This window comes from Rhinolophus sinicus, chromosome 1, assembly GCF_057876585.1.
Source record: "Rhinolophus sinicus isolate RSI-liver-muscle chromosome 1, RSI-T2T, whole genome shotgun sequence".
Lineage (NCBI taxonomy): Eukaryota > Metazoa > Chordata > Mammalia > Chiroptera > Rhinolophidae > Rhinolophus > Rhinolophus sinicus.
The window spans coordinates 71669116-71694054 of record NC_142501.1 but is presented as its reverse complement, the minus strand read 5'-3'; the positions used below and the strand labels follow the sequence as shown (position 1 = coordinate 71694054).

The 24939-nt window shown below is 34.9% G+C and overlaps 1 protein-coding gene across 8 annotated transcripts in view; it reads left to right on the top strand.

Annotated features, from left to right (window-relative positions):
- KCNC2 (potassium voltage-gated channel subfamily C member 2) overlaps positions 1-24939 on the top strand; it is a 242253-nt gene that overhangs the window by 166802 nt on the left and 50512 nt on the right. For 6 of the 8 annotated variants that reach the window (XM_074325411.2, XM_074325408.2, XM_019755062.3 and 3 more), the window contains exon 3: positions 22591-23518. In XM_074325411.2, coding sequence (XP_074181512.1) covers positions 22591-23518 — 928 coding nt within the window. Of the gene's footprint in view, positions 1-22590; positions 23519-23917; positions 24022-24939 lie in introns of all 8 variants that reach the window. The other 2 variants (XM_074325410.2, XM_019755063.3) reach the window with 1 other exon arrangement.

The following is a 24939-nucleotide window of genomic DNA, read 5'->3' as shown; positions in this document are numbered from 1 at the left end:
TACTTCCTTCTCATTAATTAAAATTTATACAAAAATAAAAGCTGATTATGTCATTACCCTGCTTAAAACATCCTTTGCAAACCTGTGTTAAACAGAAAAATGGACAGTGGTTATTATGGCATCTACGGCTATTCCCAACTCAGATCCAACTCATCACCCATCATTTACTCTACAAGCAATGTGCTCCTGCTTTCCATACCATGGCCTCCCCTCCAGATGTGCATACTTTGTTAGCCTCTACCCTAGACTCATTAAAGTCTTTTAAAACTCTCTATCTTTTACATTTATTTCCTTTTCCATGAAGTTATATCCCCAGCTTCTTGGCTTACGAGGTAAACCCCATGTTCATTCCATTGGACCCCATTTACTTTAGGGGGGCCCTCTGTGTGTAAGACTGAGAACATAAAAAATAAATAATTTTCTCTGCTCCCAAAGAGCTCATGGTCTATAGGAAGTGGGGGCAGATAGGATGTGAGAGATGCAGACAAATTGGTAAGATATTATGGGAACTCAGAAAGGGGCAGCTAATCACAAACATAGGGAGTTACAGAGAGTTACTGCTCTTGAACATATTCTTCTATTGATGAGTTTTGAGAACTTTATGTATACTTAGAACAGGTAGTTGGAATCTATTTTCAGTGTTGCTTTAGTAGATTTTGGATATGATTCTTCTTCTAACACAACAGCCGTGAAGAAGAGAGTCAGGAAAATCTTTTTAAAGGAATAGATGGAGTACAAAATCCCCTCCACAGTGAAGTCTTTACATGTTCCCCCAGGAAGAATTGATCTTTTCGGTCTCTCCTTTTCTTTAGGATTCTGTGTATATCTGTCATATTTGTTGGTCTATCATGGGTCTTATATATTGTAGGTTTTAAATAAGTGTTGGCTGAATGCACATATAATGAATCCCTTGAATAAGACTTAGTGAACTATAATGTTTTGTAATTTATCTGTTTACTTGTGTGTAAAATTTTAATTAGAAGTGTATCTAAATACCATGTGGATTAGAGACTTTGCTGCAATCTATCTAGGTGTCTCTGGATATGTGATCTAACTCCCTAGGCTATTTTTTTTGGCATCCATAAATTGAAGAGTTTAGATAAAATGATTTAAAAGTTCTTTACAGGTTTAAAATTCCCTTTTCTATTTATTTATTTATTATAGATAAAAATCAATTGAGATACATTAATTTGGTATGTTTAAGGTAACAATATCACTTTTAAAACCACATCCTGTTAAATTTGAAAATCTTTGTTCATAATTAACTAGTAAGAACAAGATACATAGATCAATTCCAGGTCCCAAATATATTGGACTTACTGAAATTAATATTTTAATGTCATTTATTAAATGATGAATGATTACATAAGGAGAAAGGACACATGGCTTAAAGTCAGATACAAGTAATATAACTATATCATTCCAGTAGTAACCAAGTGCTATCCATTTCAGTAAAAGTAATTGAAGTTAAGTAAGTTATTTGATTTAGTTATTATCCAAATCTTTCATTTTTATATTCAAATGAATTGTTTCAACTGAGCAGCAATTGTAGCCCAAAGGCTTAATTTAGACAATTTTAGTTTAGTCTTAGGTTATGACATCCATATAATCCAAATTTGTAAGTGAAATTGCTCTATTGAAAAAAAAAAAATAGTTTTACTTCCAATGCTGTAAATAGCACATTATAAATCAAGCTTTATCTTTGTAGGAAAGTATTAATCTTAACTCTATTAGAAATTATATAACAACATTTGTAGCAAAATTTACTGATACAAAGAATAAATTTTATAGTGACACTTTAAACCATAAAAAAAGAGTGCTGGATAAATGTTGAACAAATTAGAAAAATAGTAAAGAAGGCTGAAAAGAAAATATTACTATCCTATAGTCAGGTCTTCTTGAATTATTCTTATATTTTTATAAAAGAAGGATAATAAATTACTTTCACCATGCAGATATTTAATATTAAGTGTTTCAAGATGAGGTTTTGATAATATATTTCACATTGTTTTAACTGGTGCAAAAGGGACGTGTAGCAAATTGAAAACATGAACGTAATTTTACTTTAAAAAGTCAAAGGAAGCCTGATCATATCACATGCTGTCTTTGAACATTTACAAGATTAAAATTGTAGAGAAAACTAATAATAGCTGGTAATATCATACATACATGTAATGCTATAATTATAATATTTTAACTTTACGTAAAATCATATGTTTCTCAATTTCAAAAGTGTTGTTAGAGTTAGATCAAACTGGGATTTCGTCTGAGGCACAGCAATGCAGTGAATTACTACGTGCTCATTACTGTTGTGGCCTTTTGAAGAAACTGAGCCAATAATTGTTGACTTCCTGTTTAAATCCCCACTAGGAATTCATTGACTCCCAGTGGTTCTGTCTTATGTTACCATTGAAATCCATTTGTTTCAAGGACTGATAATTATGTTTAATTTTGTATTTCTGTTTTTTTGTAATATAAATGCTGGCTTATAAGAAAATCAAATTAGTGAATGAAGATTGTTACATGCTCACATAATAAAGAATTCACCGATAGGCATTTATCGTTTCCACCTATCTAGTTGTCTAGGTTAGGGGGAAATACACTCACAGTTTCATAAGTTTTACAAAGTCTTTATATATACTTATTGGTGTTATGTTACACACACATGTAGGTAATGAAGTGTATACATTCACATTCTACATAATACACGCTAAAAAGTTTGCCTGGAGTAAATTTGTAAATGGTATACTTTAATGGAGAGTTAAGTCCATAAAATTCAAGCATGAAACTTCACAACTGAAAAAAAAGGAGATAGAGAATATTTTCTGATCAGTCACATTCAAAGTTAAAATGTGATGTACCCTGTTACAAGGAATAAACTTGGAAATGCCATTTTGAGCATCATTTCTGTTGTCATCTCAAAGTCCACTTGTGAAAGCATCCGTTTGGTTGAAACAGTTACCATTGCTTCCAATAGCAGAGCAAGAATTCAATGGAAGAAATTTCTCTATATCTGAAATTTCTCAGTATCTTCTCTGTAATCCATATAATTTAAAGAAATATTTAATCAGTATTTCTACTACAATTACATGGAACACTTAATATACTTCTTGGTAAGCAGAATTTAGTGTATTCAAGATTCCCCCCCCCCCCCCCAGGAAGTAAAAAGTTATAATTATTTCAAGAAAGATTGGGGCACCTCATTAAAACATTCACATTTAAAATATGGCACTACATCATGAAAGATAAAATGTATTATGAGGAAATGATATTGTCTGTCTAATGTGGTTTTGGCTTTAGAATCTTTTAGAATCTAATAAGAGATTTAAATTCATGGCATCATAAAACAGTGTAGTAATGGAATAAAGGAGCTAATAAGAGGTTATTTCGAAATACAATTTAATAAGATTGACACGTATAATTTTTTTCTTCTCAGTGTTTATCTGTCTGGGAATCAATCTAATTTTAGAAACACAAAAAATAAAATTTTCAGATATGCAAAGTTATTTTTATTCCCATGTCAGGCACTTATAGTTAAGAAATCATTATTTTTTAACACCAAGAAAGTGAAAATTATGAAATTGTTTGTGTAAAGTTTCAAAATTTGTCTAAATTGTTATGAATCATCTATTGGGAAAAATAATAATTGATTGTGAAAATTAACACATTGGTAAGGAAGTGTAGGCATACTTGACCAGTCTTACCCTCGCATCTTATTTTTCTCATCGGCTTCTCACCTGCCCAAACATGTTCTTCATAAATTGTGAAAGGATTTGTCCTGTCTCTGGTCCGTATGCACATTCTGCTGCCAAAATATATAGTAAGAAAGTTAAGGATCCCAAACATTTTATTGCATTTACCACCAACATTGTTAATGGTTGTCTACTGAATGAAGTATCTGAGGTGATTTAGTTCATGAATTTCATGAAATGACAACCTACGTCCTATTCAGCTCTGGTGCCACTTCCCCACTCAGCCTGTCGCCTCCCACGCCCATCACACTGTCTGCCTTCTCTCAATCTTAGTGTTGAAAATAATATTTGTGTGCAGAATAATTGGCCTTCCAGAGTCAGACAAGGCAGGCAGATGCTCTGGGAAGGCTAGTAATTTGGCACCAATTCAAATCAAGTTTTTTAATATATGAATTGAGCATTTAATGACTTCTAATTTCCACTGTCTCATAATACTCATGCAACATGGAGTTTTCTCCATCTCATTGCACTGCCTGCAAATTTCTCTTGCTTGTAGGACGGCACCCCACTATTCGTCAGCTACTTCACTCCTGGGTCTGAGTCTGTGTCCTCCCTTTTAGGTATTCCCACCCTCTTCACCTCGATTCTACCTCTTTCCGGTGCCTACAACAACCTGGGCCACAATGCTCTTCTCTTCTTTAACTTTGTCCCATGAAACTCACAATCCACTTTTTACTACAAATGAACTAACTGATGGTCTGAATTCTTTCTCCTCCTCACTCTCCCATCCCCCCAACTCATGTTGAAACCCCAACTGCCAACGTGTCTGTATTGGAAGACAAGGCCTTTAGGGGGGTAACTAAGGTTAAAGGAGGCCATAAGGGAGGGGCCCCAGTCCAGTAGGACTGATGTCCTGATAAGAAAAGGAAGAGACGCCAGGACTGAGACACACAGGAGAAAGACCATCTGAGGACACAGGGAGAAGGTATCGATCTGCAGGTCAGGAAGAGTCTTCCCAGAAACCCACTCTGCCAGCACCTTAAACTTGACATTCCAGCCTCTAGAACTATGAGAGAATACATTTCTGTTGTTGTCTTTATGTTACTTAGCCTGTAGTACTTTGCTATGGCAAAGTTTGAGCAGACTAACACATCCACATTACAGGTCACTTTCCTGTCATTCTTTTACCTCCTTGCCTAAGTGAAGCCTAACCTTTCCTGAGGATGCTTTCAATTAGTGGTTCCTCCTTGTGCTATTGCTTGAAAAGGGATCCTTTTTCACTTCTCTCATGCCAAGTTCATACCACTGTCTGAAGCTTTCCTCATTTGAAGGAAAGTTTTTCCATGTACTTTTTTGCATTTAAGCCATTCCTTCTCATTGAAGTTACCCACAGAATTTCTGAATCTCTTCTAATCTTTCTTGTTAACATCAGACTTTTTCAGCTGACTTCTTTTAGATGCTATTGTCTCCATCAATAGCCACACAAGCTCATAATTCTTGAATTTACCCATTTGCTTAACGTTGTTATTCCACTTTATTACATGTCACAATGGTCTTGGAGTTATTTTATGTAAAGGCTCTGCACTCCGGGAAAAGGAATGCTGTGGTGGTTTTAAAATATTTTCCTAATTCTTCATATTTCTCCTTTCAAGGAGTGGAATTTAATTTTCTACTTTTGAATGTGAGCTGGATTTAGTGATTTCTTTCTAATAAATAGAATGTGGAGAAAGTGATGGTGCATACAGTAACTTCAAGACTAGGTCAGAAAAGGCATCACAATTTCTTCTGCATGCTCTCTCTCCTGGATCCCTCACTCTGGGGAGGGCAGCTGGCCTGTTGTGATGTTGAGTTGTTGTGAAGACACTCAAGGAGCCCAATAGAGAAGCCCCCATGGTAAGAAACGGAGGCCTTCTCTCAATAGACAGAAAAGACTTGAGATCTCCTGCCAACAGCCTGTGAATAAGTAACCTTGGAAGCAGATCTTCCAGCCTGAGTTGAACCTTCAGAGGACCACAGCCGCTAGTCAAAATCTTGTGGGTCTAAGCCAGACCCACTTAGACCTGCCCTGACTGATATGAAATTGAGATAATAAATATTTGTTGTTTTAAGTTGCTGTATTTTAGAGGTGATATTTACAGAGCAAGAGATAACTACAACAATGTCCTGAAGCATGGGGACAAAGAGATTAATTAGAAAACCATGGCAATTTTTCAAAGAGATGATTGTCATGTGGACCCCGGTGAGTTAGTGGATTAGCCAGTGAAGTGAGGAGGAAAAGGGAGGCATGCAAGGTGATCTCTCAGTTTTGACTTGAATAACAGTGGTTCATTTATTGAGGTAAAGAAGATAAAGGAAAGAACAAATTTGAGAGGAAAGAAATACAAAAATTTGGTAAACCTATTTCGCATCACGCCCTGTGACAATGACATGAAAGCAATTGAGCAAGAAAGCAGTCTAAAGCTCACTGAGGTCAAGGCTGGAGGTATAAATTTGGAATCACAAGCAAATGGGTATAGGTTTTAATAATATCAGGTGACCTTATCAGGTCACCTAAACATAGAAAGAGATCTGGAGTCAAATCCTTGGAGATCAGGTGGAGGAAAGGACCAAGCGAAGAAAACTGGGAAGTATTGTCTAAAGAAATAGGAAGAAAATCAGAAGAACATGGTATTCTGGAAGTCATTTAGTGAGTTTCTCAAAGGGAAAGGACCTTTAGCTTTTACTGCTTTTGAGCGTGTAGACATAAAAAATATCTATTGGAATTGGCAACTGGCTTGCAACTGATGACCTCCACAAGTGCTCGCTGTTCTAACTTGGAGAAATAGGAATGGAAGGTAGACTGATGTGGGCTGGTGGCTGCATATAAGCATTTTGTTTCTTTCTTATTGAATTAACTATATATTTTTTAACTTTTTTTGAGGTATGTATTCTCTATATCATTTCCCCAAAATAGATTACCTGTGCCTTGTACACAAAAACTTGTCTTAGTTTTTTCAGAATCCCATGACTGAGAGTCTTCAACTTAATAGTTGTACAAGAAATATTTATTGAATTTCAATATACACTCTTGTACGACCTATAATGAAACTGAAGAACAGAAAAGAAACAAAACTGTAGGGCATAAAAGAAAACCCTAGGAAGGATTATAGCCATTTGAAAAGGACTTAGTTATGGATGCTTCCTTCTTCACACCTAGTTCCTTCAAAAGCTTACCCTGTCTAAAAGAATTTTCACATTCTTAAAACCCAAATCAACAAAGCATGTTGGATGTGCAGAAACTGTTAAATGGCATTAGATGGCTGATTTGACTGGTGTTCCTAAAATGTGTCCCTTATACAAACAAAACAAAACAAAAATGACAAAGCAGAACAAAATAAAACAGAGCCTTGATAAAATTCTGTCTGTTGCCAAGTTGCTGAAGTTTTAAATAGAAGAAATAAGGTGATAAAAAATAGAATGTGAACAAAACCCTAAAGCACAGTTCACAGTTATCTTTTCTCAATTAACTAAGAGTTTTCAGCATATATTTTAAAGCAAATGTTTTACTTTTAATAACGTAACCATTCAAGTTTAAGTGTCATTTTACAGAACGCTTTACTGACTGCATTTTTAAGGTTCTACATATGGAAAAAAAAAAAAGGACACTCTATGTTTCCTTCTAAGTCAGCACTGTGAAAACTCCAGAGAATATTAAACGTAGTATTTTTTAGCCCAATTAAATATTCAGAAGCTTTCCTTCTGTTGTCTCTATATGAAGGGCAAGTCCTGTAAACATTGTTCTACAAGCTTTGAAATTAGCTAAATAATCTATGAAAACAACAATTTCTTTCTCTAGCTAGGAAACACAGATTAAAAAGAAGTATATAAAGAAGGAAGAATCCAACCCATATTTGAACATTCATGCAAGTTTCAGGATTCTTTAGATACTTTAGGCCTAAAATGTATAGTTAACTTTGTCCAAACAATGAAAACAAATTGCTTTTTAACCTTATACCCCTTTGCTTATTTATCTTTGCTTTTGTGGAATCAGCATTTGGTTATTATACCACTTATTTTATAAGGACCTTGAAAAAATACTGTAGATAAAGATCCATAAGACAAACTGGGTATAAAGCTCAGGAATTTTATTTTCCTGGCTTTACTGTTTTTGAACTATTGATGACCAAAGTTTAGCGTGTGTGTGTGTGTGTGTGTGTGTGTGTGTGAAATGCTATTTATAGGAATATTATAATATGTTTTAAATATTTGAGTTCAGTAGGGTTGAAGATTCTTGAAAAAATTAAAAAAGTGAATCTGAGAAGCAATGTATGTTAAAAAACAGGGAGATTTGAACTTAGTCTCTATTCCTCAGTTTGCTTTTCAGTAAAAAAGGATAACAGAATATAATACGCAAAATGTTTGCAGGATTAAATAAGATGAAAAATACTTTCGAAGATAGACATGCTCACTAAATGTTATCTAGTAGTATTATTATTGCTATTATTTTTAGGAGAAAAAACATACATTTTATTTGTAAGGGTTGCCACCTTTTGAATGGCAAAGGCAGTATTGATCGGGCATCTTAAAGCTTGCTCTGTTAACAATTACTAATCTTATAGAACTATTATCAATGGCAAGGCCCTAAATTTCTTAATTTCCTAATGCCTTTTAGGATAACGGATACAGAGTTATTTTAAGGGTAGAATTAGTTAAAACTAATACAAAACAACTGCGTAGTTACCATAGCTTGCTGATTGGTTGCTAATTGATAGAAAATGTCTATTTAAACAATGTTGATATTACTCTTCAGGAATACTTGATGCTAGCTTTCATTACTATGTTTTTCACATTTTCAAAAATGTGATATGGTCACATAGATCAATGGAACAAAATAGAGAGCTCAGAAATAAACCCACTCCTATATAGTAATTTAATCTATGACAAAGGGAACAACAATATACAATGGAGTAAAGATAGTCTATTTATAAATGGTGTTGGGAAAACTGGACAAATACATACAAAAACATGAAACCTTCTTACTCTATATACAAGAATAAATTCAAAATGGATTAAAGACTTAAATGTAAAACCTAAAACCATAAAACTCCTAGAAGAAAACATTAGTAGTGAACTCTGTGACTTTGCTCTTAGTAACATTTTTTCTGATCTATCTCTCTGTACAAGGGAAACAAAATAAAAAATAAGCAAATGGGACTACATCAAACTAAAAAGTTTTGCACAGCAAGGAAACCATCAACAAAACAAAAAGACAACCTATTGAATGGGAGAAGATATTTGCCAATGATACATCTGATAGGGGGTTAATATCCAAAATTTACAAAGAACTCATACAACTCAATACCAAAAAAAATATACAATCCAATTTAAAAAAATGGGCAGAGGACCTGAATAGACATTTCTCCAAAAAGGGCATACACATGACCAATAGACAAATGAAAATATGCTCAACATCACTAATCATCAGAGAAATGCAAATTAATACCACAATGAGATATTATCTCATAGTTGTTAGAGTGGCTATCATCAATAAATCAACAAACAAGTGTTGGCGAGGATATGGAGAAAAGAGAACCCTCGTGCACTGTTGGTGGGATTGCAAATTGGGGCAGCCACTATGGAAAACAGTATGGAGGTTCCTCACAAAATTGAAAGTAGAACTGTCTTATGTAATTCCACTCCAGGAGCAATTCCACTCCTGGGTATTCTGAAGAATCCAAAACACTAATTCAGAAAGATATATGCACCCCTATGTTCACTGCAGCACTATTTACAATAGCCAAGATATGGAAGCAACCTAAGTGGTTGTCAGCAGACTATTGGATAAAGAAGATGTGATATATATATATATATATATATATATATATATATATATATATATATATAAATATTATTGAACCATAAAAAATTGAAATTGTTCCATTTGCAGCAACATGGATGGACCTAGAGGGTATTATGCTAAGTGAAATAAGTCAGACAGCGAATGACAAATACCATATGATCTCACTTATATGTGGAATCTAAAGAACAAAATAACAACAACAACAAAACCAGAAAGACTTATAGATACAGAGAACAAACTGATGGTTATCAAATGAGAGGGAGGTTGAGTGACAGGGTAAAAAACATGAAGAAGTACACATTGATAATTACAAAATAGTCACAAAGATGTAAAGTACAACATATGGAATATTGTCACTAATATTGTAATAACTATGTGTAGTGCCAAGTGGGTTCTAGACTCATTGGAGGTGGGGGTCACTCCATAAATTATATAAATGTCTAACCACTACACTGTACACTTGAAACTTATATAAAATAATATTGGATGTCAAAAAAGTATGGCCTGGTGATGTAATAGGTGAATAGCTTTTTATATTTTCTAGAATTAGCCCATTTTGTTTATTCTTAGAGCAGGGCCAAAATTTTTTTTTAATTTGTAATGATCTCTATGGAAAAAACTGACTCAAAACCTTGTAAGTGCAGTACGTGCGCGCGCGCGCGCGCGCGTGTGTGTGTGTGTATGTGTGTGTGTGTGTGTTTGTTTACTTGCCACTCATACTTCTCATCACCTTCTGGCTTGTTAATCCCTTGAAATCTGGATTCTCTTTTATTTCTGTACTGAAACTGATTCATCAAATTAATGATGACCTAGTAATTATCTCATCCAATAGCCCTTTATTTTTACCTCTTTGAACGCTGCAGAAATTGACATTGTTAATCTTTCCTCCTTGACACATTCTCTTTCCTTTTTATGTCTGACATTGCCCTGCTCCTGTCACTCAAACTGACAATCTGTTTCCTTATTAGTCCTGTACTCGTCTTGTGCTCTAGTCTTTTTACTGTAAGAGTTGATACTTTTCTTCCTATTCTGTTTGTTGTCTTCATAAACCTTCTTAACAGTCCATCTGGGGGAAGAAGTTGGGTGTAAATAAATGGACCAAAATTGAGTTCAACCCTTTGTTTGGTGTGGCCATAGTTTTTGCTATTATTTCTTGTCAATATTTTTATTAAGTACCATTTCAGCACCATTGACATGAAATACAAGAAAAATTCATGCTGGCACAAGCTTGTGTTCTACCAAAGGAGCAGAAAATAAAACCTTACAGAAATGAGGTAAGTGCTAGTGCTATCTGAGCTATGAATAGGAAACTCACAACAAAGCACTTAATTTTGCCTCAGATTTCAGGGATTTTTTTTTTTTTCAAAGACCAGATGATTTCTGAGTTGAGTCTTGAATACTAAGTTGTTCTTTGCCAGTCATACAAAAGAAAAAGGTGTATTTCAGATGGAAGAACTGCATGTACAGAGGTATGAGGATTAGAGCACCCATACATCGTAGAAGACGGTGATAGTCACAGTAGAAAGGTACGTAAGGTCCACATAAAGACATTTCTTGAAAGACATATTAAGAACACTGTATGTTATTTTGTAATTGAGAGCCATTAAAGTGTCTTAAGTAGATGAGGGACATAATCACATTTGTTCCCTTAGAGGAGTGCTTATTTGTAGTACTCTAGGAAAAGCTAATTAAAGGCAAATTAAAAGCTAAGCAGCAGGCACTGGGAACGGAGAGAAGGGAGAAAAATACTAGAGATATTTCAAGTCTGAGAAGCTACAGGATTCAGTGAGTCAGCAGACGAAGGTGTTAGGGAAGAAAAAGAAGTCTAGGTACTAAGTTGGTTAATTGGTAAATGATGGCTCAAAATAACAGAAATATATAATGGAATAGGAAGATCAGATTTGATGACACATTGGACAAGTAAAGTTTGTAGTTCCTTTGAAGCCATCAATAATAAAATGTATAATAGTCACTGTGATGGTTAATTTTATGTGTTAACTTGACTGTGCTAATGGATGCCCAGATAGCTGGTAAAACACTATTTCTGGGTGGGTCTGTGAGGGTGTTTCTGGGAGAGATTAGCATTTAAGTTGGTAGACTGAATAACGAAGATCCCCAACCGATCCACTGAGCGCCCAAATAGAATGAAGGTGGAGGAAGAGTGAATTTATGCTCTCTGATTGAGCTGGGAAATCCATCTTCTCTTACATAGTAATTCCTGGTCCTCATGCATTCTGACTCAGGCTGGGATTTACACCATTGGCTTCTCTGGTTCTCAGGCTTTCAGGGTTGGACTGGGACTACACCACTGGCTCTACTAGGTCTCCAACTGATGGACAACAGATTGTGGAATTTCTCAACCTCTGTAATTGCAATTCCTCATAATAAATCGTTCTGTATACCTATATATATATCCTATTGGTTCTCTGTCTCTGGAGAACCCTGACTAATACAGTTATCGTTTTGATTACCTTCATATTATTTGTTATTTGTCAGTAAAGAACTTTGTGGTTTTTGGGAATTATGATTGTAAATTACAAAGGAAAGTTATAACATGAAGAATGACATTTGAGTTATCATTAATGCATTGATGATGATTGGAATCATGGAAGTAGATGAGATTATTAGATTTCAAAATCTTCTATTATTTTAGCAGTGGACTCAAATATTTCTGGTTATTTCAGATTTCTGTGACTACTGAGACTTCCTTAGGTTAGTGCTCACTTCATTCCTGGCAGTTTTAAAATTATTAGCATAGTAAATGCATGGTTTTATTTATTTATTTTATACTCTAATAAGGCAGCTAATTGTGTTGAAGATTGCCTTGGAGATCTTGTGATCTTGTACAGACTCACTGGTTGGTCCTATTAGTTATACAAATGAGGGCTAGGGGACACCTATTTTCCCAGATTAAGATATAACCTAGTGATATGAGCAAACATACATTGAATGAAAAATAATTTTAAACATTTTTATAAAAGATAAAAACTAAAGTGAGAAGAGTGGCATTGTTTTACATTTTTGTAAATCTCTTTCATGTCTGTCTTAATGCAGGAGGGCTGCGTTTTCATATCTGCTTGAACATTCAATGTGTTATGATATCGCATGTGATGTAACCTCTGGAAAACCACTTAAATTAGTGAGATAATGAGAGTGAAAAGGCAAAAAAAAGATTAGTACTATTAAAAAACTAATTTTGATTTTATGGATTCCAAGAAAATATCTCAGGATCATTACAGGTCCCCAGACCATACTTGGATAGCTGTTAATACAGTTACGTTGCTAAGGCAAGCTACACTAATGTCGACCCTTCTGGATTTCCAATTACAAAGCCAGTCAGTTCCCTCCAGATTGTAGATATGACTTTTCTACTTCTTGTAATGAAATTATAGGTTACACAGGGACTTTTGTTTTGTGGAATATAGACATTTTGTCTCTGTCATCCGGGAAGAATTTGCAACTATTTTCAAGAGTGCCCAAGACCTTTAGACAGAGGAGGAACGGAAACTCTAGTGTTCTCTGTCCACACAGGGATACCTGCTGAAGTAGATGAGAGTGGACTCAAGAGGTCTTGACCTACGCTGTGTAGCAAGGAAGAGCAAATATCTGCTAAACAAAATGATCTTGAGGAAGAGGGAGTACTAAAGTCCAAACTTAAATACCTAAAGATGTGGCAGGGAGGGGCCGCCTCCTGTGGAGCTGTTATTGGGACTTGAAAACGCTCAGAGCTCCATTACCACGGCATAATGTCATGTTTTAAAAAAGGGATTACTGAGCAAGTAGATATGATGAAAGAGAACAGTAATATTCGAGACTGAAGCTTGTGACAACCTGTGGTGTCCCTGAGCCAGCAAAAGTGGTGCTGTAGGTTATACATGGCACTGTTTGTGGTTTGTTTTAACCACAGTTGCCATAGTGTTGAAATAAATATCTATATCAGATACAGCAAGTCTCTGGCAGGTGTTGGTAAGCTAGTCATGTCCTTCACCTTCAACTTTATCCTTCCTTCATCACCCTCCTTTTCAACTAAGTAAAACCAAAGATTTCTGGATAATTCCTATTGTGAAGCGATCATTAGCCTCAAGAAAGATATACTGGGACTTATGGTAGACAGGGCTTAAAAATGTGGTCCTCTAAGTAATCTTAGATCATGGCAGTGTAGGTCATATAATTTCAAGAAAAATTGAATCATTTAAAAAATAAATTTAAAACAAATTAGGATGTGTTAAAGATGGACATTTTGGGGAGAGTTTTCAGAAATTGAAATTTAGGAACTACAATTCATGTTTATATTGTTGAATGACTGTATGTAGTCTGTTATCATTTTTATGACTGAGAAGTATTGAATTTATCTTGTCTAATGAAACCATTAAGTTATTTATGAAATATATTAATTACACAAACAGTTTAATTTTTATTGTGAGACTTAGAGAAGTAAATTGGTACTGCAGATTCATATTTGATGACTTTTAATTCCAGTCACCTAACTTTGACCACCATAGTTCATTCTGATATTACTAATATGTGTATAGGCCTCCTCTCCTGTATCCCAGAAAATTACAATTGAGTGTGAATGGATAGGCCTTGACTGTAAACAATCATAATTTCAGTGAAATCAGTCTGTGGCCCAGAAAAAAGATGGAGAGAATGATGTGTATTTATATTGGATAAGGATATCTAAAAACATATGTGGAAGTATTTATCAGAGGTCACATAAATCTCAGGGGCCAAAAGTATAGTTGTGTATGTTTCCTTGATTTGAAGAATCTAAATGTTATATTTTCAATATGTATTTCTATCCCTATGTATATATTATAATATATTCATGCCTATATATAATGTATACCTATATATATAATACATATGTATTCATATATATAAGCATTTTATATGTAGATATAGATGTAAAACATATAACATGTTATGAGCACTCACATAATTATATATAGATACCTGAAGCTTAATCTACACCATCTTCTTCACTGATTTCTGAATTCAGTAATCATGTATGTGTATGATGTTCCCTTTGAAGAAAGATTAGTCTTCTTCAATCTAATTCAGTAGCGTAAATGCAGTGAAGTTTCTGGAACTGTTTTAAAATGGTAAAACATGGATGAATAAAAATTGATGTTACCAGCCTCAGAAGAACCTGAGTTGTCAATTCTGCATGGAACCAGCAGACACCGGCTCTAGTTGTCCCTGTTTGGCTGCCCCTTGAGGATACACTTAAGCAACGGAAGAGTCTTTTTCTTTCTCTAGAGACCACAGTTCTGTGAACAGCACCACACTCCTGTTAATTATGGCTAAGCTAGTGTATGGGACTTGAATACATACATAGTAAAGAGCATCTGCTAAGTTTAAGGTACTGTAAAAAGAAACAAAATGGCAAATTGCCAATGTATAATTTCTCCAGACTAGTATGGTCAGCTTAACGGTGACTGAGGATGAAGATCTAGATTTAATCCTCTGAGTCATTGTCTTTGAACTTTGTTTTAAAATTAAACATATAATGCATGATTAAATTTTTTGTAAAAAAAATAAACCTTTATAGAGTCAGAATTCTCCATTAACAATACTCACCCAATGTGACTCTTACATGCAGACATAACACTACTAAGAATATAATGTTTCTATTTATTTGAATGCATTAGTTGTACATAAAGAAATGGGGTTTGACTATATATTGTTGCACCACAGCCATTTTTTATTTTTTGGCTTAATATGTTTCCTTAGAGATCATTCCTTAGCATTGTGTTTTGAGCTATCTAATGCTTTATAATGCTGTATTATGGACATACAATCAACTCATGGATATTTATGTTTTGTTTTGTTTTGTTTTGTACAAAGAGTGCTTCAGTGAATATCCTTCAACATCAATCCTTTTACTTTTATATAAATATTTTACCAGAGTAAATGTCTCAAAATTGGAAATTTTAGATCAGGAGTCCCCATGAGCTCAGATACTTCAGTACTGGAAGTCCCTGCTCTTTTCATGTATTCATTTCATTATTTAACAGAGAAAAGCAGAATAAGCATAATAGAAATGGAGTATTCCTATTTGGAGAACTTATTATGTCCTTGGAATACATACTAAAAATAGGGGTACCTCATGTGGAATTTATAAACTAAAATTCCTTAGCCTATATTTTAGGTAACTTGTCTTAAAAATCTCCCTGTAATGTTAATTTCCAAATATTAAATAATCTCACTGACTTTCATTTAAAAAAATAGACCTGAGTTTAAATTTTCTTCAAGTTTTTTTTTTTTTTTTAAGTTGCCTTTAAGGTTTACAAAACATATTGAGGTTTCGAATTGTGAATTAAGAGGATAAAATGACTATCAAAGGACAAATTGTGCTTTGGGGGCCAAAGGAATTTTTATATACCAAATAAGTATATTTTTAAAAAGTGTTCCTTTACTAATTCCACAAGAACTGAGCACACTTCTTCCATTTGTCCTTGGAAGAAGTGTGCTCAGTTCTTGTGGAATTAGAACGTGTCCATATCCACATCCTTGGCTTTGGGGATAGATTTTTAAGTCATTCTCTTTGAACAAATTGTGGCTATGTGGACTCAGTGACAAAAGTGTGTGAAAATTGCTATAGTATCTGTGATCCTTGCGCTCAAAGAGCACAGAAAAGGATCACTTAATGGGTCTGGTCCTCCTTATGCTTTTTTGCTAGTTATCAAGTCCGGTTATACTTGTTTTAATACTAACAGGAAAAAAGAAATTACAAAACATAAAAATATACCCCACTTTCCCCCCTTCCTCTACGCATACCTAGAGATCTAGAGATCAACTTGAATGCTTGCATTGAGTTAAATTGTCATAATACCTTCTATGTAAAACTTAGGACTTTCTCCCCATAGTTGCTAATCAGAAAAAGAAAAAGGGTATTAGTTACTCTGTGCAGCTAAGTATGGACACTGAGCTTATGGAGAAAAGGTGGCTACTCATTGGACCCAAAAGCCAATATTTTAGCTAGATGTTTCCATTCTGAAATTGCCTGCAATGGTACTTCAGTTCTGTGAATTCAGTCAACGTGATATATCTTGTCTGGAAAGCTTTCTAAGATTTCGATGATTTAATATGCCTCCTTTTATTTTCATTTAATGCCTGTAGGAGTTTGTGGTTTTATCATAAGGGAAAAGGAAGAGAGATGACAATGCGATTTTCTTCCCCAACTCCCTGCTCAGACACTAGTTCCATTAACAGAATGAATGGAAGCTACTCTTGGCAACATTTGGACCAATAAACCAGTTAAATTTGCTTCTGCTATAAATTTGTTTGTTTTTTTTTTTTGGCTTCAATATTCATGCTTTATTATTTCAGTATGTTATTTCCTTTTTTTGCATCACTTTTATTCCCCTTAGAATGTGTTATACCGTATTATTTTGTTCATTTATTCATTCTTTTTTTTAATTCTTCTATTCATCCATCCATACTAAATACTAACTACTGTGCCAGAAGCAAGAGATACTAAAATGAATATGACATCATTCTAGTCCATAAGATTTCCCAGCTCAGTGAAGGAGAAAGACAAATAAATAAAACCTTCTGTTTTCCCCCATTTCTTTTCCTTTCTAATTTTCTTCTTAATATTATTCAATCTAACTTTATATTTACCCATTTCAGATCAACACAGTGAGTCAGAAACAAAAGAGCACATTTTCTACATCCAAGGCACTTTGAATTAAGTTCAGAAGAAGTGCACAAATTCCTTGCTAATGCAATCTAAGTGTTGCTTCTGCGTAATTCCAGGTCTTAAGGCTTCTGGGGGGTCACCCGTTCATTTGATAGTCAGACTAAGTTTCTAATAAACTGAGGTCCTATTCTTCATTCCATTGGAAGCTCTGTTTCTCTCCATATCTCCAAGGACTTTCATGGGGCTAATTTTCACCTGATTACCTTTTACTCTTATTTGTTACCATCCTATGTTTTTGAACCTCATGTGTACCTTGCCACCCCTGGTTGATTGCTTCCCTCTTTTTGTCCTCCCAGGGCCCAATACCCTCCTTACTCAAAGCGCCATCAACACTGAGTTGTCCTGTACCTTTTGCTGAAGGCATAAAAGAGCATCGTCTTAAAATTTAATACTCTACACTGGTATGTCCAAAGTTCTGCAGCTGTACATGTGGAGGAATCGCCATTGTTTGTGTTCACATTATGGGCCTTTTCTTATCCTCCTTAGAGACCTTTCCCGTTTTCTTCTCTTTGGAGTTCAGCTTCTTTCCAACTTCCCCAGTGTCAAGCCAACTTCCAACTTCCTACCATGTTATTACTTTGATTCTGTTACAGCTCTTTCATTCTAGATCATACCAAGTGTCCTTAGTTGTTACAGTATAAAAAAATGGCCATCTAAATGGGTTTTTAAAGCAAAACAATCACCTACTTTTAAGAGGAGTATTATCTCCAGAATGCCAAAGGTTGTTTTTTTATATTCTTTAATTTTCCTATTATAGTATTATCATATTCCAGCAGATTTACAAAGTATTTAAAAGATGAAGACATACTGAGCTATAAAAATTGCAATGAAGAATAATATAAAATGGTAATGTAATACTTTAAATAATGCTAATAAAAATACTGATAAATGGAAGTTTCAAATGATTTATAAAAACAGATAACTTTTGGTTTCTTGGTTTTGTGTCTCAGAATTGTGTATATTTAGAGACTACTCAGTTGCTCTGTTTGCTCACAGGTAACTGTGTTGAAGCCAGAATTATGTCACAACACACACACACACTCTCGCGTGCACAAATTTCCCATTATATAGAAGGTACTACACTATTCTTATTAAGGTTAAGGAAAATTCTTCTAAGATTCTACAAATGCTTATAATTTTAAAAAAATGTTTCAATTCATTTGATAATGATTTATCATTCTTGTGTTATCAATCTATTGAAAAAACAACAACAGTGGAATGGTGCTTTTCAAACTTTAGTAGGCAGAGCAATTACCTAGGAAGCTTGTTAAATTCAGATTCCTTCTTCCCACACAAGAGAATATGGGTCTGACATCTGATATGAAGATAACGCATTTGCATTTTTGTAAACTCCCCAGGTATATTCTAATGAATTTCATCTTAAGGCCTCACACCTTTTTTAGGAATATAGGGGTAATTTAAATGCTATCCAAGTGCAAGATGGTTCATGTTAGTTATTTCAACCACCAAGTCTGTTGACCTTTTCCTAACAACATAACTCATTTAATAAACATAAACATCAAGTTCTAGTAGTTCTTATTGAGGTAATAATTATATTTTGAAGTATACATATCTATATATAGTTTATAATATTTACATAGTGCTTTAAATTAAAACACACACATATATATTACATATATGTGTAATATATAATATATATATGATTTATATACGAGGTCAGACAATTAAGTTCATGAATTCATCCTAGAAAAAGTGCTACACACCTCATTGCTGAATATCACTGCGATCACCTTCGAAGTACTCCCTTTGGGAAGCTATGCACTGGCACCAGTGCCTAATCCACCCTTCAAAGTAATTTTTGAACTTTTTTCTGGAATGGCCGTCAGAGCTGTTGTCGTATTACCCTTGATGTCCTGAATGTCATCCAAATGTCTTCCTTTCAGTATTTCCTTTATCTTCGGGTAAAGAAAGAAGTCACTGGGGGCCAGATCAGGTGAGTAGGGAGGGTGTCCCAATACAGTTATTTGTTTACTGGCTAAAAACTCCCCCACAGACAGTCCCCTGTGAGCTGGTGCGTCATCCTGATGCAAGAGCCATGAATTGCTGATGAAAAGTTCAGTTTGTCTAACTTTTTCACGCAGCCTTTTCAGCACTTCCAAATAGTAAACTTGATTAACTGTTTGTCCTGTTTGTACAAATTCATAATGAATAATCCCTCTGATAAATTAAAAAAAAAAAAAAATGTTAGCAACAGCATTGCAACAAGTTCATGAACTTAATTGTCAGACCTTGTGTATATCTATATCTATATGTATATCTATATCTATCAATATATCTGTATAATTTTTCCATCATCCCAAATAATGAGGCTGCTACAGTAATTTAAGACAAGTGAATCCTGTAATGTTCCCAATAGGTCAGCAAGTCAAAAGGAGCACTACCAGCAATCAGATTGCTCTAAAATTATCTTACAGCCTCATTTTAAAACCCAGGTAATGTTTTTGGTTGATTTAAAGCTCTTCACAAAAAGTAGATTAACCTTTATAAAATCAGGGTCTCTGTGTTAGGTTGGGCCTTACTCATCACAATTTGTGCAACAGAGGCAGATTTAGAAAACCTGATGTTCCTGTGATGTTACTGTTAAGGCATCTCATGAAAAAGTGACATTGAAAAAGTCCGGACTTTTTTGGTAAAGATTCCTACTGTGTGATACAAAGTCTCCTCTTTCCATCAGGTTAACCTTCACTCATACTTCAAATTTCAGTCTATTGATATTTTGTCAGAGATTTCTAGGACCCCTCAGTTTCAATGAATACCCTTCTTAGATCCTTTTTTTGTTGTTGTTGCATTTATTACAATTGTAATTATATAATTTTTGTGTGGTTAATTATTTAATATACACTGTATCCCTAGTAGATTGTAAATCCCTCAAAGGAAGGGATTGTGTTTTTGTTGCCTACTGTTAAATTAAGAGTCTAGCCTTATGGACTGGCATAGAGAGGCATCTAATACATACTCTGTTGAATGAATGAATGAAAAGTAGAAAATGTCTGATTGGAAAAGGTCCCAGTGTTTTATGTTGCCAAGCATCAATGTATACTAGAAAACTTTCTTTGTTGCATAGCGGTGGGCTGGCAACCTAGGATTGATTTTGAAAGAGCAATGTTGGGAAGTCCCATTCAATGTACTACATAAATGTAGATGGAGAGAGTTTGAGACTGTAAAGTCAGCTGGAAAAAAAAATCCTGATTGAGAAACACTAGCATTACAAAATAAAATTGCAGTTTACTTTAACTGCCTTATATTCTCTAACTGCCCCATAGATAGAATTAGTGTACTAAAACTTTGACACTTAGCCTGTAAAGTTTGAGACTAGGTGGGGATGGTGGAGACTGTGGGGAGTGGCTGGTGGTGGGGGCATCGATTTGTACATACTTGCCAGGGTTCTAATGACAGAAGAAGATTTCAAGGGGAATCAGAAATAAACATGACTTTCAAATCTATGGATAACATTTTGATTTGATTAAGAAGTGTTAATATAAATCAAAGATAATTGATTCTTCCTCCAAAAGATGTCATCTTTTAAGGTATCTGGGGGGTCTTAGTGATACTAAGTGTTATAAGAAGTAGTTGATTTAAAAAGAACTGTGTAAAAAACAAACAAACAAACAAAAAAACCCTGTATATTTATTAGTACAAAGGGAAAGCCGAGTGAAGAAAAGAAACACAAAAACATGCTAATATCTCACAATATGTCTGGGAAAGATAATAGTCAAATCATAATGTGAAAACCAAGGTAAGTTGGAAGATGTGCATGGGAAATTAAGTCTAAGCCATGAAAATGACATGCCTTATAATACTATGTGAATTCTATACTAACTGGCATACTGCATAGAGAACTTTCCATAATTTGGGTGGTTCCTTAAGGCAGATAATCACAGTCCTAAGAATTTTTTTTTCTGTTGTTTTGTATCTCTTAAATATTTAGTGAGATTTGTATATCTCTTACATTACGAGTCAACTAAGTAAAAAAGGAGGTGGTTTCAATCTCTTCTTGAAACTTAGATCTTCTCGGTGGCATGGTTGAAGAGTAGGTGTTAGGGGACAGCTTTGAGTTTTGGATATATCCTATTGTTTTCGAATAAGGGCTTCCCTCCACTTGACACATGATCTCCTGCAACTGAGTAATTCATTTGTTTAGACATTCAAGGAACAGTCTCTTGGTGCTCATTCAGCATGTTAAATCTGAGCGCATTCTCACATAGCAGTAGGAGCTTGCCAGCTTCTTTGAAAGCCTTTGGTACTGACTGCAGCAGTGCCATTCACTCAACCAACTGGGTTTCAATTTTTCAGATCTTTAAGTATGGATCCCAAGATAAATAAATGCTTTGACTTATATTTATTCTACATTTGAGGGTTTGGTAGTTAATGGAACAGAGTCTGGGGGGAAACTTGTCAGGTTAGTATCTCAGGTTTATCACTTTATATCCTATGGCTTTGGAAAAGTGACCTAAACTCTGTGTATAATATCCAGGACTGTAAAATACGGTAGGAGTCATGGTGTTATAAGTATTGATATGAGTTAATTACATACATTGCTTTTAAGAGTGTCTGGTACTATTAAGAACTATATAAGTGAGAACTTTTATTATTATTCTATATTAGTAGATGTATGTATTCATATATTATTGACTGAAGAAATAAAAAAAACACTTGTAACTTTATAACATGATACTCTTAACACTTGGATTTTTTTTTTTTTTTTTTCAGGAGAGGAAGAAAATTATCTTTCATGTGTTCCTTAACTCTGTTCTCTCTCTTCAGTCTCGTTGCCAACTCTTCTCTAGATTTGCTCTTTTGGATAAGTCACCATCCTAAGTTGATATTGGTAACATAACTCAAAGATTTTTTTTCATGTTTATACTGCATGCTAACCTTTACATTTAATTTACAGATGGAAACCTATAGTTAAATGTGGGTGGCTTCCAAGTTTCCCTTAGAGTGGACAGCACTTGATCTGATACGTGAAGATTTCTAGGATCATAAACAATATCTGGAGTCATTGTCTATCTTCATTATTATTTTCATTCTGTTGCCCTTTAACATTCTTTTGGAGTGATTTTTACATTTTCTTCACAGGTGTACAAAAAAGTCAATGATTTAAAAAAAAAGTTTTTACCTATATAAGCTGAAGACAGAACTTGAAACATATTACATGTGCAACTCTAATTAATGTTACTCTTCTTTCACTTGAGTAAATTCCCAAGTGAAATCTCCAAATATGCTTTCATTGTTTTCCATCTACAGGGATAGGTGCACTTAGAGTTGGATAAAATTATATTATGGTTCAGATCACTCTCTCTCTCTTTTTATTTCTTTTTATTTCCCTACAGTTTATTGCTTTTGCTTCTTTATTCTTCATCCTGGTTTCGATCACAACCTTTTGCCTGGAGACACATGAAGCTTTCAATATTGTCAAAAACAAGACAGAACCGGCCATCAATGGCACAAGTGTTCCACAATATGAAATTGAAACGGATCCTGCCTTGACGTATGTAGAAGGAGTGTGTGTGGTGTGGTTTACTTTTGAATTTTTAGTCCGCATTGTTTTTTCTCCCAATAAACTTGAATTCATCAAAAATCTTTTGAATATTATTGACTTTGTGGCCATCCTCCCCTTCTATTTAGAGGTGGGGCTCAGTGGGCTCTCATCCAAAGCTGCTAAAGACGTCCTCGGCTTCCTCAGGGTGGTAAGATTTGTGAGGATCCTGAGAATCTTCAAGCTCACGCGCCATTTTGTAGGTCTGAGGGTGCTGGGACACACTCTTCGAGCTAGTACTAATGAATTCTTGCTGCTGATAATCTTCCTGGCTCTGGGAGTTTTGATATTTGCTACTATGATCTACTATGCGGAAAGAGTAGGAGCTCAACCTAACGACCCTTCCGCTAGTGAGCACACGCAGTTCAAAAACATTCCGATTGGGTTCTGGTGGGCTGTGGTGACCATGACTACATTGGGCTATGGGGATATGTACCCCCAAACATGGTCAGGGATGCTGGTAGGAGCCCTGTGTGCTCTGGCTGGAGTGCTGACAATAGCCATGCCGGTGCCTGTCATTGTCAACAATTTTGGAATGTACTACTCCTTGGCAATGGCGAAGCAGAAACTTCCACGAAAAAGAAAGAAGCACATCCCTCCTGCCCCTCAGGCAAGCTCACCTACTTTTTGCAAGACAGAATTAAATATGGCCTGCAATAGCACAGAGGGTGACACATGTCTGGGCAAAGACAATCTACTTCTGGAGCATAACAACAGATCAGGTAAGGCACAATTTCAAGTGCATGCCATTAAATACTTTATAGACCAGTATGTCCCTTAGGTAGAAGGCTACCATTCTCATTTTCTGCAAATGTTCATGAGTTTTCAGTTCTTCCCCTTCACAAAACATGTGTTTGTGTCAGGCTTGTAGATAGCTAGACTGTAGTTTTTCTAAATGAATTCCAAGTAGAACTTTGCATAGCTGGTCTATAGAGTTCTCCTGCTTTGGTGGCAATGCCCTTTGCTGATGGTGCCAATATTTTCTTTTGCCTGTTTGTTGCTTCTGTGCCAATGTTTCTTTGTTTCCCTGCATGCTGTAATGGTATAATATCGGCCATTTTCCATCCTTCATCCTCAAAATGTTGATCTCCATATCATTTGGCTTGATGTGTTTGTCTTAGTTTTATCTCTGCCACATGGGACCATGCATCTCAAACTAATTCACAAGAAGCAGTTACTTAAGAAGAATGGGTGTTTACATTTCAAAGGCTTAAACATCAAAGAGGTGATATGGAAGATAGCACTTTTGATAACAAAGGTCTTCCCTTTCCCTATATTCTGGAAAATTGATTAAATTTTCATTATTCTTAAATTAGTCTGAGTATTCCATAATCCCTTTGGATAGGGCAAGGTGCTATGTAATATAATCAACTGACAATTATTTTGGGGATAGAGGATCTGTTTTGGATAATCAATGACAATGTTGAATTTCTCTGTGGGTTTCCTTTTTTATTCACAATGAATTGGGCTCTGTTCCCTCCCAGAATTGAATATTGGAGATTTACTGCTTGATATTAGCTGAATCTCTACTCCTCTCTATTACCATAGATAATCAGGAGTAGACTGACTAGATTGACTCTAAATTGATCTTCAGTTTGCTATAGTGATCATCAGTAGTATCATTTCCAGTATCATCATGTCTGATACAGATAAAATATTTTGTAAATTAAACAACTTAGTTATCTTTTAGCCTACTATGAAAATTTAAGATAGATGCATTTCCAGTAACTTGGAGGTATACAATCTTTTTCTTGTGGAAAAATGATTTATGCTAATCCCATGTGAATAATTTTGCAAACAAACAGATAAGCAAGGCAGGTGACATTTTCATAGGTTTCCTCCTTAGTTTGCAGAAGTTTTAATGGAGTAAATGGGAAAAAATAATTGTGGATGGAACAGAACTACTTTTTAAAGATTTTACTCGCAGTCCTTATGTTCATTTAATAGATTGTACTGTGAATTCTGTCAATATATCTGAAAACTGTTGGGCCAAGAATATCTTTATGAAAGATGAGTTTAGCTGGTATTGCTGGCCTCATCAGACTGTTCTCAGAGTACCTATGCAGAGCCCATATGAAGGGCATGGAAAAAGAGGACACTCTCAGCCTGGGTAAACATTATTATAACAGGCTAGTATCCAGGA